General features: G+C 46.2%; 2 protein-coding genes across 3 annotated transcripts in view; one reads left to right on the top strand and one right to left on the bottom strand.

Moving 5' to 3' along the window:
- LOC138770144 (testicular acid phosphatase homolog) overlaps nucleotides 1–4,985 on the bottom strand; it is a 62,765-nt gene extending 57,780 nt beyond the window's left edge. The window contains exon 1 of one of the 2 annotated variants that reach the window (XM_069949083.1): nucleotides 4,881–4,985. In XM_069949083.1, coding sequence (XP_069805184.1) covers nucleotides 4,881–4,985 — 105 coding nt within the window. Of the gene's footprint in view, nucleotides 1–1,418; nucleotides 1,475–4,880 lie in introns of those variants that run through there. The other variant, XM_069949085.1, reaches the window with a different exon arrangement.
- Nucleotides 4,986–7,163: 2,178 nt separating this feature from the next.
- LOC138770143 (oxysterols receptor LXR-beta-like) overlaps nucleotides 7,164–19,234 on the top strand; it is a 32,860-nt gene continuing 20,789 nt past the window's right edge. The window contains exon 1 of the mRNA XM_069949082.1: nucleotides 7,164–7,289. The gene's annotated coding sequence lies outside the window, so the exon portion shown is untranslated. The remainder of the gene's footprint in view (nucleotides 7,290–19,234) is intronic.

The following is a 19,234-nucleotide window of genomic DNA, read 5'->3' as shown; positions in this document are numbered from 1 at the left end:
TGCTCCCCCAGAAGTATATAGACCTCCTGTGTGCTGCCCCAGTTGTATATAGACCCCCTGTGTGCTCCCCCACTAGTATATAGACCCCCTGTGTGCTCCCTCAGGGGTATTTAGCCCCCCCTGTGTGCTCCCCCACTTGGATACAGACCTCCTGTGTGCTCCCTCACTTGGATATAGACCCCTGTGTGCTCCTCCAGTAGTATATAAACCCCCTGTGTGGTTCCCCCAGTAGTATACAGACCCCTGTGTGCTCCCCCAGTTATATATAGAACACCTCTGTGCCTCACAAGTAGTATATAGACCCCCTGTATGTTCACCCAGTAGTATATAGACCCCCTGTGTGCCCCACCAGTAGTATATAGACCCCTGTGTGCTCCCCCAGTAATATATAGCCCCCGTGTGCTCCCCCACTTGGATATAGACCTCCTGTGTGCTCTCCAAGTTGTATATAGACCCCATTCTGCTGGCCCAAGTTGTATATAGACCCCCTGTGTGCTGCCCCCAATAGTATGTAGACCCCTTTGTGAAGCCCCAGTAGTCTATAGCCCCCCTGTGTGCTCCCCCTGTTATATAGCCCCCCCTGTGTGCTCCCCCCATTTATATAGACCCCCGATGTGCGCTCCCCCAGTTAAACAGACCCCTGTGTGCTCCCCCTCCCATACAGTAAATAACACAATAAAACAAACACTTATACTCACCTGGGTCCGGGCGTCTCCTCTTCTCTACACTCTTGTGGCCGCAGGAAGGGTTTTCCCTGCGATCACAAGAGACCGCACTCCCCTTGTGCTGGCGCCGATGCTCCAGTGATGTCACTGGAGCGGCGGCACCACAAGGACAAAGCTGCCACTTGTGACCGCAGGGAAAACCCTTCCTGTGGCCACAAGAGTGACTGACAGGAAGGGAGCCAATGTCTCCTGCCCTGCCAGTGCTGCTGCATGTAACTATGAGCGCTCATTACGAGTGCTCATAGTTACAGTTCAAATGGCAGCAGCGAGCGGGGCAGCAGCCCTGTCCAGTGGTCTTGAGCACAAGAGTGGGGCGTGGGGGCCCCCCTGGATGTTGGGGGCCCCAAGCGATCGCTTGGTGTGCTTGGTGCCAAAGACCGCCACTGAGTAAGTATAGCTTTGTTTTACAGCATGATAAAAGCAACAAAAAATAAATTGCAAACTTGTTTTTTATGAGATCCCTTGCTGATTTCGATTGAACGTTCTAACAGCAGTTTCTTCAATCTCTGGTACACTGTTTTAGTCTTGTTCCTAGTTCTTTATTGTGTTTTGGTTCGTCTTGTAGTTGCTGCTGTATGTTGTTATATGTTTATGTATTTTAGTTTTCAGTTCCGCCTTGCTTCTCTGTGTTGTAGTGCATTCTTGTTGTTGGGACAGTGATGGTTAGTTTGTCCTAGAACCTCCTACTTGTACCTGAACTGTACAGCATGGGGGAGGGTCCTGGGCCCTGCAGAGCATTCTGGCAGAGGGGAGATAAATACACACATTGGGCAGGAACTAGGCAGACCCTGGCAATAAGAACAATGAGGTGGTAAGGGGGGAGGGACCCCCCTGTCAGACCCCCCCTGGGTGGCGGGCCCGGTCGCCATGGCGGCTGCTGCAACCACGGTAGCTATGCCACTGCTTCCTGCAGGATATACAGCAACTGAGAAGTACTCCAAGGCTTTTTTTTTTAATAAAAGTAATTTACAAATCTGTATAACTTTCTGGCACTAGTTGATTTAACTAGTACCCCTTTAATTTCTGACTACTATAAAATCATCTATTTGTGCTGTAAGCCATTCCAGCATCAATACTTGTTGTCTATTGGTGAGTTGATATTTTTATTATCTGCCAGTATTGATACATGCTTATGTTTTTTTTTGCAATCATCTGCTTGTCATACAGTTCAGCTCTGCTGTAAGTCCTGGGGGTAGCTGAGTACTGAATAGTTAGGACCCAGGAAATATTACTTTTATAGATCAGTTCAGTTTTACTTAACATAGTATTATAATCAATAATAATAATAATAATAATAATAATAATATTCAGCAATAAATAGAATTTACCATAGAATAGGCCAAATCTCTATGGAAGTGGTCTGGTAGTATTTACTCTATAGATGCCACTAGCATTGGCAGCAGAGGTTGAATATGGAGGATGGGATGTAGTTCTGCATCAGGGATTTCTTTCTTTTAAATCAGAACACAATAAGGTGCGGTTTCTCCGGTGGCATTCTGGGTCAAGGAATATGCACAATACAAATCATTTAGACCAAACACTGTGGACACGTACAGGGCTAGGCTGCATCCAGACCGGCGTAATGTGGCTGCATTGTGAGACCAAAGAATTAGACTCCTTATGGTTCAGGTAAACAGGATGGAGATCACCATAGATGATAATAATATACAATTACTGAACTGTGTGAAATTGGGGATTTATTGCATAGAGCAGTTCTGTCGCAGCCTAATAGCCATAGGGAGACCTGGGAGCAGATCACAGGGACTGGAAGTATTATGGTTGTGTATGGAGTATTAGGATGAGCTGCGTACACTGATCTGTGTCTGCATCTTCTCCTGGGAGCTGTATACGGACCAGGTGTATATCATGTAAACAAACACAGCTGGGTCCTCAGCCGCAATGCTAAAGCCTACCCTTAGAGAGTCGGCTTAGACATCCTATCGCAAGGATTATTTATCAGTGCAGGTGCCTATCCTATAAGCCCTCCCTACACATCAGTTTCCCCTGAAGGGTATGTTCACACAGACATGGGAATCAGCAGTTTATAACTGTAACAACAGCGAGTTGCTCACTTTCGGTAAAATAGAGCCATTTTTGCCACAACTTCGCCCAAATCAGCTAAATAGCGGAAAAAAACATGGTAAAATGCATTAAAAAAAACACCTGGTCTTATTTCTCCTGGAAATGAATAACACTGGACACCCTGCCCCTGTGCTGTACAGGAGTGCCCCACTGTGTCTGTGCCATTGAGACATAAGGGAGCAGACACAGGTGACAGGAGGCACAGAGCAGAGAGCGATCAGCTGTTTACTTTTGGACTGCAGGCGGCATTAGGCCTATGGTCTAGAAGTGATCTGGAGCAGCTGGTTATGTCTGCCTGGCCTTTGCTGCAAAAAACTTCATAATAAAGGAGGGGGGCAAAGCAGGGGGCATTATTACTACTTGGGGCACAGAAGGAGGCACAATTACTATTTGGAGGCAGAGAAGGAGGCACTATTACTACTTGGAGGCACAGAAGGAGGCACTATTACTATTTGGACGGCACAGCAGGAAGCATTATTACTATTTGGAGGCACAGCAGGAGGTAATGTTACTATTTAGAGGCACAGAAGGAGGCATTATTACTATTTGGTGGCATAGCAGGGAGCATTATTACTATTTGGGGGCACAGCAGGGAGCATTATAACTATTAGGGGGCACAGCAGGGAGCATTATTACTATTAGGGGGCACCGCAGGGAGCATTATTACTATTTGGAGGCACAGAAGGAGGTATTATTACTGTTTGGGGGTACAGCAGGGAACATTATTACTATTAACAGGCACAGCAGGAGGCAATATTATTATTTGGAGGCACAGAAGGAAGCACTATTACTATTTGGGGGCACAGCAGGGAGCATTATTACTATTTGAAGGCACAGCAGGAGGCAATATTACTAATTGGAGGCACAGAAGGAGGCACTATTACTATTTGCGGGAACAAAAGGAGGCACTATTACTATTGGGGCACAGAAGGAGGCACTGTCACTATTAGGGGTCACAGAAGGAGGCACTTTTACTACTTGGGAGCACAGAAGGGTCATTATTACTACTTGGGAGCACAGAAGGAGGTGCTATTACTACTTGGGAATGCAGAAGGGGCACTATTACTACTTAGGGACACAGAATGCGCACTATTACTACTTGAGAGCACAAAAGAGTCATTATTACTACTTGAGAGCACAGAAGGTCATTATTACTACTTGAGAGCACAGAAGAGTCATTATTACTACTTAAGAGCACAGAAGCATCTTTATTACTACTTGGGAGCACAGATGGGTCATTATTACTACTTGGGAGCACAGAAGGGCCATTATTACTACTTAAGAGCACAGAAGGATCATTATTACTACTTAAGAGCACAGAAGGTCCATTATTACTACTTAAGAGCACGGAAAGGATGTTATTACTACTTGGGAGCACAGAAGGGTCATTATTACTACTTGAGAGCACAGAAGGGTTATTATTACTACTTGGGAGCCCAGAACTGTTATTATTACTACTTGGGAGCAAAGAAGGGTCATTATTAGTACTTGGGAGCACAGAAGGGATGTTATTACTACTTGGGTCTAAGAATGGGCAGTATTACTACTTGGGGACACAGAAGGGAACAATATTACTTCTTGAGGGGACACTATAGTGTCGGTCTCAGTACAGTGGGCTTTGTTAAGTAACATTATACTGGTAATATGTATGATGATAATATTAGTTCCTTGTATAGTGGTATTATTTGGTAACTGTGTAACTATTATATATTGATACATGCTCGGCTTTGCTAATACTGTAATATACTAAAGATTTTTTGCATGCAAAACTTTCGCTTTTTTGGGGGGGGGGGGGGGGGAAAGCATATCAGTTGTCAATGCAAGCAGCAGAGGGGCCAGGATAAACCCAGCAAGCCGAGCCCTCTAGCTAGTGCTGCATGAACCTAGTGCTGCATCTGTGCTCATCTTAATAAATTCCCCCCTTTCCGATCAGTTGTCCAGAGTAGAGCACCCCTTTCCCTACCTAAATTACCTAAAAATAACATTGAAAATAGGTTTTATAAACCAGAAAACCCCTTTAAATCAATCCAGCATTCCTACAATGATTTATAAAAGCCGTACAGATTTACTCACCACAACCACAAAAGTCAGATTGTCTAATCTCAAGGAAGAGTCTCCTAATACCGAAGTGCAGAAGAAGACCAGAAGGAGCCAGTCGGATAGCATTGCTGCAGCCATACTGTGTGTAAGCCCTTATAGAAGGTAATTGTACAGATATAAGGACAACCCAAACCCAATAGCTGTTTATTTTACATTAGGAAGTATCCCCCAAGCTGAACACAGCCATATCCTGTAGGATGTGATGCTATTTGTTTACATTGTAAGAGGAGGACAAGGAGCACAACCTGAACCTCCTTCTGCTTCAGGGGTAAAAGCCCCCATACACCTTCAATAACTGACGGCTGAATGATCATCTGGCCGTCCGTTATGTCAACTGCCTGCTGCCCTGCCCATCTGTGGGGTGGTTGATTGCAGGGGCCCCATACACCATAGACTGATGAGCAGCGGGATCGGCCGGCATAAGTCTAACATCATGTATATTTATCTTAACTAGGCCCACCATCCTACCCAATCACAACAAAAACAAAGACTCACATGTCAGGAATGTGCAATGAGCCTGGTGTGAACTGGGTCTGTTTTTAATTTTTGTGTGACACACCCACTTGCTTTTCATCTTACTGGCAATTCAGGAGTTACACTGCTCTCTGCTAGCCTTGATTGCTGCAGCTGAGCAGTGTTTGTTGATTGACAGATGCCTCTGCCTCTCCGGAGCCTTGAGGAACAGAGGGTCGGTCCAATATGGATCCGGACTGGGCTCTTGATCCTCATAAATGAAAGCTGAGCCAGTCTTTCCCAGCGCTGGCTATTAAAGTTCATACCCTAATCCCATCTCCCCCTATTCCTGCGATCCCCGTTCCTAATTCCTCTGCTTGCTCGACCTGTTACCTGACCTTCTGATTTTGTAGTGTGTTGCCCGTTTGGTTCTGACTTTGGCTTGTTGACTCTCCTTTATTGTGTTTGCCTGTCTGTCTTGTTCTGTGTTTCACCTATACAGTGTAGGGCACGTCTTCGTGGTTGTCCGCAGCTGCCTAGGGCCGTTTGAGGCAAGTAGGTAGGGACAGTGGGTGGGTTCAGGCTCAGGGCCCAATTTCTCGTCTCATCCTTACCTCCCCGTCCTGACACCATAATTTAACTACTTGGGTTTTAGGGCCACATTAGATGGGTAAGCTAGCGTCAGATCTACTAGATCAGCACTCGCTTACTGAGCCTATTACAGGGCTCAATAGGGGGGTGTAGTCCTTACTTTAAATTGGTACTCTGGCATCGGTGTATAGAAGAGATGTTATACCTACTACGGATGAGCGAGCCTTGAGCATGCCCGAGTTCATCCAAACCCAAGCATTTAAATACTGATGGCTGAAGAAGTTGGATGAAGCCCTAAGGAGTTGTGTAAAACATGAGCACAGCGTATGGTCTATAGCTGTATCCATGTTTTTTGGGCAGTCTTGGGAGTGGATCACACTTCTTTGGCAACCGGAAATCAAATGCTCAAGACAAACTCGAGCATGCTTGGGGTTCGCTAATCTCTAATACGTACCTGTCCCTCAATGTCCTCCTGCCATGTCTCTGGGTCCCCTGCTGACTGCAGCAGCCGCAGACTAACCTATTTCTGCAGTGACAGCTGCTCAGCCAATCACTGGCCGCTGCGCTTCCTCAGTCTCCATCAGTGATTGGCTGAGCAGGCTCTTACTGTACAGGTGGGTTGGTCTGCGATGATGGCAGAAGGTTCCTCATTCATAATAATAATAAATGATAATAAATCCCCACAATGATACCAATCATGAGCTATAATAATATATAATATAGTTATTTAAAGTTTTATTTTAAATTAAGGTAAAAATAAATGGTTTCATTACAAAGTACAAATAACCTCTAATATGGTTCTATAAATGGCAGAAAGAAAATTAAAAGGGTAGAAGACATTGGGGGAAGCGTAGAGCAAAAACCGGCTTAGACTTTAAATGGTTAAATAGCTGTCCCTGCAGACTGGAAAACGGCCTCAAAAGCGGCGTGTAGGATGACAATACTGGCTGGGTGTGACGGAGCACTGCGCCCCCTTAAGCCTCCGGCAGCGCTGACCCCGACTACAGCCCACGCGCGCAGTAAATAACGGTGACGCACTTAATTACACGGACAGAACTACATGACTTCTCATCGCCCATTGATTGGCTGAGCCTTGCGTCTATCTCGCCGGAGTCTCCGCCCACCGTTCCCGCCTCCTCTTCGCCGGCGAGGTCAATGCCCTGGTATTACCTGATTGGCTGGGAGAGCCTGGGAAACCCTGAGCGCCGTGCCTGTGGGCGGGGCTAGCGGCGGAAGTGTCGCGCTGGTTCGCGGAAGAGAGGTCGAAGTTGTTGTAGAAGAGTTTTAGAGCCGATGATGGGAGGACGAGGAGGCGGCGGCGGCGGGAGAGAAGGGCAGGTAATACCGGGAGCGAGCACCGGGGAGGGGGCTGCTAAGGGCTGGGGGATACCTGAGGACAGGGAATGTCACCCCCTAGCTGCAGGAGGTGGGAGGGGCAGGCAGTGAGCTGTCACAGGTGTAGCCGGGGCTATAGGTGGCAGCCTGTGCCCTGTCCTGCCTGACCCTGTGCTGTGGTGTCTCCTCATGTCCCTTCCAGCTGGTAACAGCCTGTGCCCTGTCCTGCCTGTCACTGTGCCCTGTCCTGCCTGTCACTGTGCCCTGTCCTGCCTGTCACTGTGCCCTGTCCTGCCTGTCACTGTGCTGTCTCCTCCTGTCCCTTCCAGCTGGTAACAGCCTGTGCCCTGTCCTGCCTGACCCTGTGCTGTGGTGTCTCCTCCTGTCCCTTCCAGGTGGTAACAGCCTGTGCCCTGTCCTGTCTGTCACTGTGCTGTGGTGTCTCCTCATGTCCCTTCCAGGTGGTAACAGCCTGTGCCCTGTCCTGCCTGTCACTGTGCTGTGGTGTCTCCTCATGTCCCTTCCAGGTGGTAACAGCCTGTGCCCTGTCCTGCCTGTCACTGTGCTGTGGTGTCTCCTCATGTCCCTTCCAGGTGGTAACAGCCTGTGCCCTGTCCTGTCTGTCACTGTGCTGTGGTGTCTCCTCATGTCCCTTCCAGGTGGTAACAGCCTGTGCCCTGTCCTGCCTGTCACTGTGCTGTGGTGTCTCCTCCTGTCCCTTCCAGGTGATAACAGCCTGTGCCCTGTCCTGTCTGTCACTGTGCTGTGGTGTCTCCTTCTGTCCCTTTCAGGTGGTAACAGCCTGTGCCCTGTCTGTCACTGTGCTGTGGTGTCTCCTCATGTCCCTTCCAGGTGGTAACAGCCTCCGCAGCCTGTGCCCTGTCCTGGCTGACCCTGTGCTGTGGTGTCTCCTCATGCCCCTTCCAGGTGGTAACAGCCTCCACAGCCGCCCTGTCCCCTCCACATCCCATCAGCCTATATTATATAGTGCAGAAATGGCAGCTATCACTATTACGCTGCGACCTGATCCAAGATGGTGACTGGTGCCACATGAATCACGGACAGCGCACAGAGTGCGCCTCGGTGGCCGTGTCACATGACCTGATGGCATTGGTCAGTGGCCGCCTTGTTGTCGCTGTCACCTGTGACTTGCAGGCAGGTAGTGTTGGCTTATGTACGGCTCTGTTCACACCCGTATTAATGTTATGGTAAAACATGGAAACCTGGCGGACTCATCAGGGGAGCAGGCAGTCCACAGTGGGACACAATACTGGGCACGTGGATGGGATCTTACACTGCTCCTCCACACGCATCAGAAATTACCTGCAAGAAACTACCCGGAGGTGCAGATCCCTTACATCCCAGGCGCATCGATAGCTGTAGTGGATTTCACCCATTTAAAGGGGTTATCCAGCGCTACAAAAACATGGCTGCTTTCTTCCAGAGACAGCATGACTCTTGTCTCCAGTTCAGGTGCGGTGTGCAATTAAGCTCCATTCACTTCTCTCTGGAAGAAAGTGGCCATTTTTGTGTAGCACTGGATAACCCCTTTAACTGTATTGGGGAGAATTCTGGGGCAAATGCTGCTGCTTATTTGTGATAGAAAAATGACATTACAAAGTCCATTGACAAATCAAAAGATTTGATAGCCCTGGAGGAAAAGTGGGGTTATCCAGACTTTCTTCCAGAAACAGCACCTCTCCTGTCCTCACCTTTTGGGTGTGGAGGTTTTGCAGTTTAGTTACATTGAAGTGAAAGGAGATAAACTGTAATACCACACACTACCTGGGGACAGGGGCGGTGCTGTTTTTGAAAGAAAAATAGCCGTGCTTTATCTAATCCTGGATAACACCTTTAAGCCCTTTCCTACCTGACTCAATGCCATCTCATAGACTTGTAATGGAGACTGTGTCCATGCAGAGAGAGAAGCGCTTAATCGTGTACTTCTTCAAGCTTATTTTAGAGATCACAGGGGGCTGATGACATGGAAACTTGAAAGGGAATCTGTTGCATTGATAATCTTTGCTCATTCCTTCTTGGGTAGTCAAGTGGGTGGGGCTACTTAGTGATTGACATCTATCTATATATAAATGTGTGTATAGGGAGCTGTCAGTTACTAAGTAGGGCCGCCCACCTGACTACATAGCCTAGAATGAGCTCAGATTGTTATGAATAAATTAGAAGTTATTCTGGAACTTTTCCCACAAAATAAGAGTATGTTTGGTTGTGGTTTCCAAAACTGCACAAAAAAAACATTAAGCAGCGTGTGAACACAACCTAAGCACAAAGTGTGGTGCCAAATGATACAAAGCTCCAGAGATTGTTACGGCTGATGTATCCAGTCTAGAGCCTCCTCTGTGAGCCCCCAGTGTAATAGCTACAGGGATATACTGTGTCAGATTGTAGTCCAGGTCATTGATACAACTGTAGTAACCATCAGCAGTGAGAGGGGCTTCACACAGGTTCTGGCAAACCTGTTCTTTTCCATAGTGAAGAACGCTGTCTCTCTTATGCTAGCTGCACATAGCAATACGCTAACGTTTGACCTCCGAAAGGAGCCTGGGTACATGACTAAGGATGTTACACAACCCAGAGACACCCCTGTATAGACAGCTGTTCTGGGGTTTGCTGGCCAAGATGTCTTGGACATAGCTCACAGGGTACTTGCTCTCATTAAGGAGATCCAGCTTAAGGTATGAATTCCAAGCAATGCTCCATGGGAGAAATATATGCAAAGTAGCACTAACACCTCCTGCAAGTTATTATACCACCTGCAATGTGCAGAGATCTGATAAAGGTTCTGCCTGGTATGAGCCGGAGGGTAATAACCTGAACAATAACCTTCTCTTATCAGATAAGATGAAACAACTAGAAAACAATACCTTGTATGCCTTCTATCATTAGGAAAACTAACTTTTATATATACACCTGAAGGATGGCTACAATGTTTGACCTGGATGGAGTTATGAGTGAAGCGCACTATGTTTGTCTCCATAAAATATCAAGTCTAGACCATGTTTTCTCCTAACTTTGCATTGTACTATTCCTCTGTTATTCCTCCTGGAAATATATGCATATACGTAGGGAGAGGGGGGGGATCCCCTATACTGGAGACCATACCATCAGTGCTGACATGCCCATTTCACTTAGGGGGTGGTAGACCCCAAGTGACAGCTCAGGTCCATTCTCATCTTGGTTTACCATCCATCAAAATACTGGCATTAGAATACTTTATTATTTTTCTGCACCCCCTGCCTTCCTCCCTTTTATCAGTTTCCCAGAGCTCGTCCTTTAAGGCGTTACTATCACACCAAGTCAGTCAGTTGTGGTCTTGTTGCTGAGACTCCCCATTAAGGGTAGATTCATACTACGGAATCCGCACAGAGAAATTCCAGCGGATTCCGTCCCTCATACCTGCTCACGGTGGCACGCATATCCACCTGTGCCATAGACACTATTCTATGCATGGGCGGAGACATGTCTATTCTTTCGGCAGACGGCAGAATTCGCCCGTGCATAGAATGGTGTCTATGGCACAGGTGGATATGTGCGCCACCGTGAGCAGGTATGAGGGACGGAATCCTCTGGAATTTCTCTGCGCGGATTCTATAGTGTGAATCTAACCAAACAGGTACATATATGCAAGAGAAGTGCTTGACTGTGCGCTTCACTCCCAGTCCAATTGGTGACAACTCCATTGTAAGGGCCCTTTTTCACAGAAAGATTATCTGACAGATTATCAGCCAAAGATTTGAAGCCAAGGCCAGGACTGGATTTGAAAAGAGGAGAAATCTCAGGCTTTCCTGTATGACCTGATCTCTGTTTATAGTCTGTTCCTGGTTTTGGCTTCAAATCTTTGGCAGATAATCTGTCAGATAATCTTTCTGTGTAAAAGGGCCCTAAGTCTGATCGAATGCTCAGCCAAGTAGGTGGGGGGCAGGTGTTTGCTTCTCCAAGCTATATCTAGCAATCGGTGGGGGTCTTAGTACTCTGACCCCAACTGACAGTAATGCTTTAGCATGACAGTACTGCTTTGAACACTTAACTATGATAGGAAGAAAGTTTTTCTTTTAAGTTTTGAGAATGTTGAGACTCCTACTATTGGTTAGAACAAACAAGGAGAAGCACTCAGTTGAGCGCTTCTCTCCTTGCTGCAGGAGACGGATTCTATAGGCAGTCTAAAAGCCTGTTCCCTGCAGTGGGAAGAGAGATGCTTAGCTGGGGGCTTCTCTTACTGGTGGGGGTCTCAGCACCAGTCCCTGACCAGTCAAAGCTTATAACATGTCAAAAGTTTCCTTAAATGACACTTTAATGCAGATACCCCCACACTGTATGAGAAGTGAGCCTGCCTATTATAGCTCTGCTGTATCCTGCATATTCTAGGTACATGCTGCTGATGTGGCATCCCATGTGCTGCTGCAGGGTGACAAATTGTACAGATCATGCTGCCTGCAGACTGCACTGTATATACCCTGGGACAGCTTCACATATCATGCTGCCTGCAGACTGCACTGTATATGCACTGGGACAGCTTCCTTTAGCCTCCTCCTCCTGCCCCATATAATGCTGCCTGCAGACCGCACTGTATATACACTGGGACAGGTTCCCATATCATGCTGCCTGCAGACCGCACTGTATATACACTGGGACAGGTTCCCATATCATGCTGCCTGCAGACCGCACGGTATATACACTGGGACAGGTTCCCATATCATGCTGCCTGCAGACCGCACTGTATATACACTGGGACAGGTTCCCATATCATGCTGCCTGCAGACCGCACTGTATATACACTGGGACAGGTTCCCATATCATGCTGCCTGCAGACTGCACTGTATATACACTGGGACAGCTTCCTTTTAGAGAATTCTGTGCAGGGTTTATTAGTTACAGTGACCTGTTGGATCCTTTTAGGATAGCCCAGCGGCTTTATTCTTTATTGCACATTGTGCGTGTAATCTCCCCATCTTATACACACACAATAAGAGAAACTTCATAGAAGGCAAATAGAATAAGGCTCCTGTTGAGTTGTGTGGCATTTGGAGAATGTATTCCTGTATACCTACAATCCAGAGGGATGATCAGATGGACTGGATTCCATTTTTGCAACAAATCTGAAAATGTCTGCAGAGAAAATAGAAATCGCCAAAAATCTCCTTCAAGGGATATTCCAACATGTACTGACCCATCCTACCCCTGCCACCGCTTCTATTGTCCTAGGACAGCAGTGCAGGTGGGGTGTCACAGGACCACCTTGGGAGAACAGCAGTGATGGCGGAAGCTGAATATATGTTTAGGCGTGATGGTATGTGGATGTGATATATAAAGTGTCATCCACCTGCATGATACTGTAATCCGCTGTGTACGTCCTGTGTGCAAATCCACACGGGAGAAAGATTCCAGTACGTGTGACCATTCCCCATGGGGGATAGAGGTAGGTTCTAACATATTGTATATGGTAAGAAAACACAACCCCTTGAGCATATGGCGTGTATTATTTACAATGCGCTGTTACTCCTATTCCCAGAATTATACATGACATTTCTTTGCTATTTGCCGCACAATTGGCAGCGTTGTGTGAAACGTGCAGATTACTCATTGGAAGCTTCTTTATTAATCAAACTGTATATGTAAGCAATGGAGACAGAGGCTCAGTGTCTCCCTCACACTGGATGTGAATAGCTCATGAATATGTGCTGGATGCAGCAATGACTCAGTTCCATTCTCCCCACACACAAGTGCACAGGCTGTAGATTTTCCACTGCTTAAAGGGTTTTCTGATACTAAAATGTTATTGATGCCCGCTCTCCAGCTGTCCAGCCATACATGTTCTGTGCATGAGCTACATACATGTGCCCAATATCTGTGAGACATCATTGGCATCACCTGTCCTGCAGTCAGATGGCATTTGGGTGACATTATAGGGATATAGAGATAAGAAGGCAGCTTTGTCAATACAGTAAGCAAGGGGGTATAACATAGGAGGGGATATCTGGGCCCCTAGAAAGAGACAGTAGAAGCTCTTAGCCCATGGCTTCTCTCCCTGTCTCTCTGCTTGCTGCAGGACATAGATTATTTAGAAATTCTGAGCCTACCTCCTGCAGAGAGGAGAGAAGTGCCTAGCTGAGTGCTTCTGCCTGCTAGTTCTTGCATTCAGTGGGGGTCTTAGCACTCAGACTCTGACTGATCGAACCTTTTGGCTTATTTGTATGACATGTCAAATGTTATGTTTTAAAGCCAGTAAGGGGTCATTCTCACATTCCATGCAAGGTTTGTATATACTGACAATATGCTGCAGAATAGAATGCTGAGCTCCCGGCATCATGTATCATTAAATAAATACCGAATCATGGTGCCAGGAGTCCCATGATTCCAGTCCATAACACATCTTCTGTATATGGACCGTAATCACAGAACATGTGAATGACCCTAACACTTATATTTCAGAGCAACTTATGAGTATGTATCCCTTAGGGGGTGCATGGATACTGTGTGTACCTATGGTTCCTTGATTCATCACGGTCTAAGAAGGTGTGAGTTGCGAGCTTTGTTCTTACTTGGCTTCTTCCAGGGACATCACCATTTCTTTTTCAAATATACAGTGGGGAAATTAAGTATTTGATACACAGCCGATTGTGCAAGTTTTCCCACCTACAAAGAGTAGAGGGGTCTGTAGTTTTCATCGTAGAAACACTGTGAGAGACAGAATCTATTTTAAAAAATCCAGAAAATCACATTATATGATTTTTAAATAATTATTTAACATTTTATTGCATTAAATAAGTATTTGACCACCAATCAACCTGCAAGAGTTCTCTCACAGACTTGATAGTTGTTATTTAGGAGGAAGCTCCTCCTACTCTGGTTTCATTAATTGCACTTGTTTGATCCTATTACCTGTATAAAAACACCTGTCCAGACACTCAATCAATCACACTCCAAACTTTCCACCACCGCCAAGACCAAAGAGCTGTCTAATGACACAAAGGACAAAATTGTAGACCTGCACAAGACTGGGATGGGCTACAGGACAATAGGCAAGCAGCTTGGTGAGAAGGCAACAACTGTTGGCACAATTATTAGAAAATGGAAGAAACACAGATGGCTGTCAGTCTTCCTCCTTCTGGGGCTCCATTTAGGATCTCACCTCGTGGGGTAAAGATCTGGGAAAAGTCAGGAATCAGCCTGAAACTACACGTTAGGAGCTGGTAATAACCTGAGGAGAGCTGGGACCACAGTCTCAAAGATTGCCATTAGTAACTCCACTGTCATGGATTAAAGTACTGCAGGGCATACAAGGTCCCCATGATCACGCCAGCACATGTCCAGTCCCATCTGAAGTCCGCCGATGACCATCTGGATGATCCAGAGGAGACATGGGAGAAGGTCATGTGGTCAGATGAGACCAAAATAGAACTTTTTGGTATCCACTCTACTTATGTTGAAGAAGAATGAGTACAACCCCAACAGAATGGTCCCAGCTGTGAAGCATTGGGGGTAAAACATCATACTTTAGGGGTGCTTTTCTGCAAAGTGGATGGGACGACTGCACCGTATTGAAGGGAGGACAGATGGGGCCATGTATTGCATAGTTTTGGCCAACAGTCTCCTTCCCTTAGTAAGAGCATTGAAGATAGGTCGTGGCTGGGCCTTCCAGCATGGCAGTGACCCTAAACGCACAGCCAGGGCGACTAAGAAGCGTGTCTATAAGAAGCATTTCTAAGTCCTGCAGTGGCCTAGTCAGTCTCCAGACCTGAACCCAATAGAAAATCTTTAGATGGAGCTGAAACTCAATGTTGCTCAGTGACGGCCCCGAAACCTGAAAGATCTGGAGAAGACGTGTATGGAGGAGGGGGACACAATCCCTGCTGCAGTGTCTGCAAACCTGGTCAAGAACTACAGGAAATGTCCGATCTCTGTAACTGCAAACAATGGTTTCTGGACCAAATATTACGTTCTGTTTTTCTATTGTAGCAAATACTTAATTTTCATGCAATAAAATGCTAAATTATTATATAAAAATATAATTATATAATAATCAAATGGTGTAATTTTCGGGGGGGGGGGCTTATGAAGAGGGCGGGGCTTAATATAAGATCAGCGTAGTTGTACGCCGTACAACTACGCTGATCTTATATTAAGCCCCGCCCCTTTTCACGGCAGGATTCACTATGAGGCGTACACCTCTTAGTGAATTCAGCCGGCCGGGTGCCAGAATCTGCGCCCAGCGTATGAAATCTACACCAGCAGGTGTAGATTTGCGTCATGATTTGCGCCTGTGAGCAGGCGTAAATCATGATAAATGAGGCCACGCCTCCTCCCCGTCTCGTGCGAGCGGGGCACACGGGAGGCATACACCAGGGAGAAGGGGTGAATCTGCACCTTCTCCCTGGCGTAAGCTTAGTAAATCCCCCCTCCGTCTCTCACAGGTGAAGTGTACCTACGATAAAAATTACAAACTTCTCCATTCTTTGTAGACAATGTACCAAATACTTATCCCTATAGTGAGAGATGAAGCATAGAATGGAGCAGGTGGTGGCAGCCAAGCAGTTCTAAATGGGAGTCTATGAACTTAGTGGAAGTAGAGGTCCTGCTCTGTTTCATAGGGTGGTGGTGGGAAGACTGTGTCTTACAGTGACATTAGAATGAGGAGGCCACTGACCCACAGACAGGGATAAAGTCATGAAAATAGCCCATGCGGTGGTTTGTGAAGACGTCGGTGGATGCAGGTCAGAGGTCACGGGTTTTGCAATCAGAAACTGTGTTATAGTTCATTCAGACGTGTACACACAAAGCTTTGCTTACAGTTCCTCTTGAGTGGGTTTCGACAAGTTTGGTTAAATGGCTGCGACTAGAGAAGGTGGTTCTATCAGGTGTTTGCTCGGTCCTAGTGCTGCAGGTTACATTGTCAGTTTTTGTAAGAATTAGCAGGATGGAGGATTTGTAGGAGATGTAGCTGACAAGCGATCTCTTGTGATCCCATCTGAGTGATTATGCCTACAGCAGATTATGTGTAATATAGCGGCAGCCATTACCTTTCATCTTCTATCATGTTGCATTGATCAACACCATTAAGCTAGTGGTACACAACGACATAAAGTATGGTCTATTGTAGTCTTTGTGTTACGCTGCAATGTGGTCCTAGCTGTCATCTAGGGTTACACAGCAACTGTGTCAGGGGTTGTGTGGCCAATGACTGCTGTGTCTCTCTGCCTGGCAGCTAATGTATGTAGTTGGGGTCCCATTGAGTGCTGCTGTGTAGGTATAGCCCAATTCCAACATTAGCACTACACAGTTACTTCATGTCTGATCTCCCACAAGCTCTGTGACTCTGTGACTTGACAATAGCTAGAAATGTATTAAAAATCAAAGTCCTATTATCAAGGCCACTTGCAGGTCACAACACAACCCTATTCACCTGCATTAGCATGATTCAGAGAGTCCAACACAACCCTATTCACATGCTAATGTAAGTGAATGGGGTCGTGTTAGACTCTCTAAATCATGCTAATGTAATTGAATGGGGTCATATTGCACTCTCTAATGCTGCGTTTACACAAAACGATAATTGGCCCGATCGTACGATTAACGATGTCGCAGTAACGATTTTTTTTTTCATAACGGTCAGCGTTTAGACGGTACGATATATCGTACGGAAATTCGTTTTGCGATCGCTTAAGCCTATCTCACACATTGGTTAAATCGGCGAACGACTGTTTACACGGAACAATCTGCAAATTTTTTGCGAACGACGATTGACTATTTTAGAACATGTAAGATCAAAATGAACGATTTCTCGTTTGTCGCTTGATCCTTCGCAGCGTTTACACGCACGATAATCGTTCAGTGTAAACGCAGCATAAATCATTACTCCTGCAAGTGCAATATGACCCCATTCACTTACATTAGCATGATTTAGAGAGTGCACCACACGATCTTTGGCTGCATGACCAAGGCCACAGCCGCCTTCTTGTCAGTCTTACACAACCCTTATTGTTTACAGTGCAGGAAAAACTCCATACCCTGCAGGTGCAGAACTGTGCAAGTGATGGACTGAGGTTTTAGATGATATATATTACGTCAGTGTCCTAGGAGTATCGCTTCTGTAATATTATGTGATATGACAATACAATGACGAGTTTACATTATAATTAGAGCAGGTGTGGTTTATATCTTTTTGTGTGTGTGTGTTTTTTTTTTCTTTCCTGACCCAAACTGTGTACCAGTAAGACCAGTTCAGGAGCCTGTTTGCTTTTTTTCTTAGACCCATAATAAAAGCCAACATAGACAACCAACATAGAGAAGTAAGCGACCTGTCCCATGGTAAAGATACAGTCGTCAGCGTTGATGTATTATGCATGCGGTTGTCCAGGGTACAGAGTTTCACTCACTTCTCACCTGGATAGACCACGCCGTCACTACAGATCATAGAAACGTTGTGCAACAAAACAGACCCTGCCCCCTGCACATCTACGCTGGGAAAGAATCCCCTAGTCCTTGTGTCTCTCGGACTTTGCTCGTTGTCTTTCTCTAACAGATATTGTGAATCATAGGATGGTGCACAGTGTAACCCAGCTGAAGGAGAAACTAGTCCCCAGAGGTTACTATCAGTCATTTCAGTCTTATTGGTGTTTTATCAGCAAACGTCCTCTGTGCCAAGCTTTACCAGGACTATGTTAGACGATGATGGAACTATATAGAGACTAAGGGTCCATTTGCACAGAATGATTATCTGACAGATTATCTGCCAAAGATTTGAAGCCAAAGCCAGGAATGGATTTGAAAAGAGGAAAAATCTCAGGCTTTCCTTTATGACCCGATATCAGTTTATAGTTTGTTTCTGGCTTTGGCTTCAAATCTTTGACAGGTAATCTTTCTGTGTAAATGGACCCTAAGCATTTAGTGGTGGTGTGCTTCTCTACTGGAAGCCTTGGAGTGTTGCTCAGTGAGTGGCAGCCATACACAGAAAATATTGACTTTTAGGAAACATCTACTTCTCTCGACCCCCCCAGTCAATGTTCACACTAGGTTTGGCCGAGCATTCATTGTTTATTTCTGTGGGGACAAAAAATTTGGCATCTTCAGGAGTAATGTGGCCAATTGGAATAGCTGAATTTAAAGGAATTGTCCTTTCTATAGTAAAGATGCCCCAAGAAAGAGCAGATGTAGTCCTAAAATTTGTTATAGAAAATTAGGGTATTATTGGACCTCCAAGGTGGTCTTTAAGTATTGTGATAATTATTACCCTCCACGTGCTAGTCCCCGATTGTATTCAATAATAAGTCTATAGTTAACACTGGAGCAGAGTAACCAGCTACAGATCCCCATTTCACCCCCCATAGACAGTAGCGATGAGCGAGCTTGACGAAAGTTGAGGCTTGCACAAACCAGAATGATCGACATTTGAATCCCACTGCCTGGAGAAGTTGGATGCAGCCTGAGGACTGCCTAGAAAACATGGATACAGCCTATGGCTGGGGCCCCTTCTGATCTCGAGAGAAGAACTTCCAAAGCTCCCACGTGAATGTGCTTGTACCTGGCCGTCAGTGGAAGAGATAGCTGAGCACTGTACTTGGCTATTTTCAATCTTCTTCTAGACAGTGGAAGAAGTGGCCAGCAATTACACACACGGCCGCAGCGTGCAGACTGAAGCGTCAGGAATCCAGCTCTTCATAGTGCAAGTGGCCCGAATGCTAAGATAGGGGATGTGTCTGTTTTGGCAAAACCTCTTTAATTCACATAGTGGGATAGGTAACTTTGTGACTATATCACTGATCTTGCGGTACGCCTGGCATTAGTCCAGAACTTCATTCAGCGTTCTTTGCTAACAGTGTGGGCAGTGTGACCACGCTATAACTGGGCCTTCAGGTCCTCTTTACAGCTTTGGCCTCTGCGTCCAGTTCCCTTGTGTACGACCCCCCCCCTGCCCCCCCCCCCCCCCCCCAACA

Source organism: Dendropsophus ebraccatus, chromosome 12, assembly GCF_027789765.1.
Source record: "Dendropsophus ebraccatus isolate aDenEbr1 chromosome 12, aDenEbr1.pat, whole genome shotgun sequence".
NCBI lineage: Eukaryota > Metazoa > Chordata > Amphibia > Anura > Hylidae > Dendropsophus > Dendropsophus ebraccatus.
Note: the sequence above shows the minus strand (reverse complement) of the source record. Positions and strands in the feature narration are given on the sequence as shown.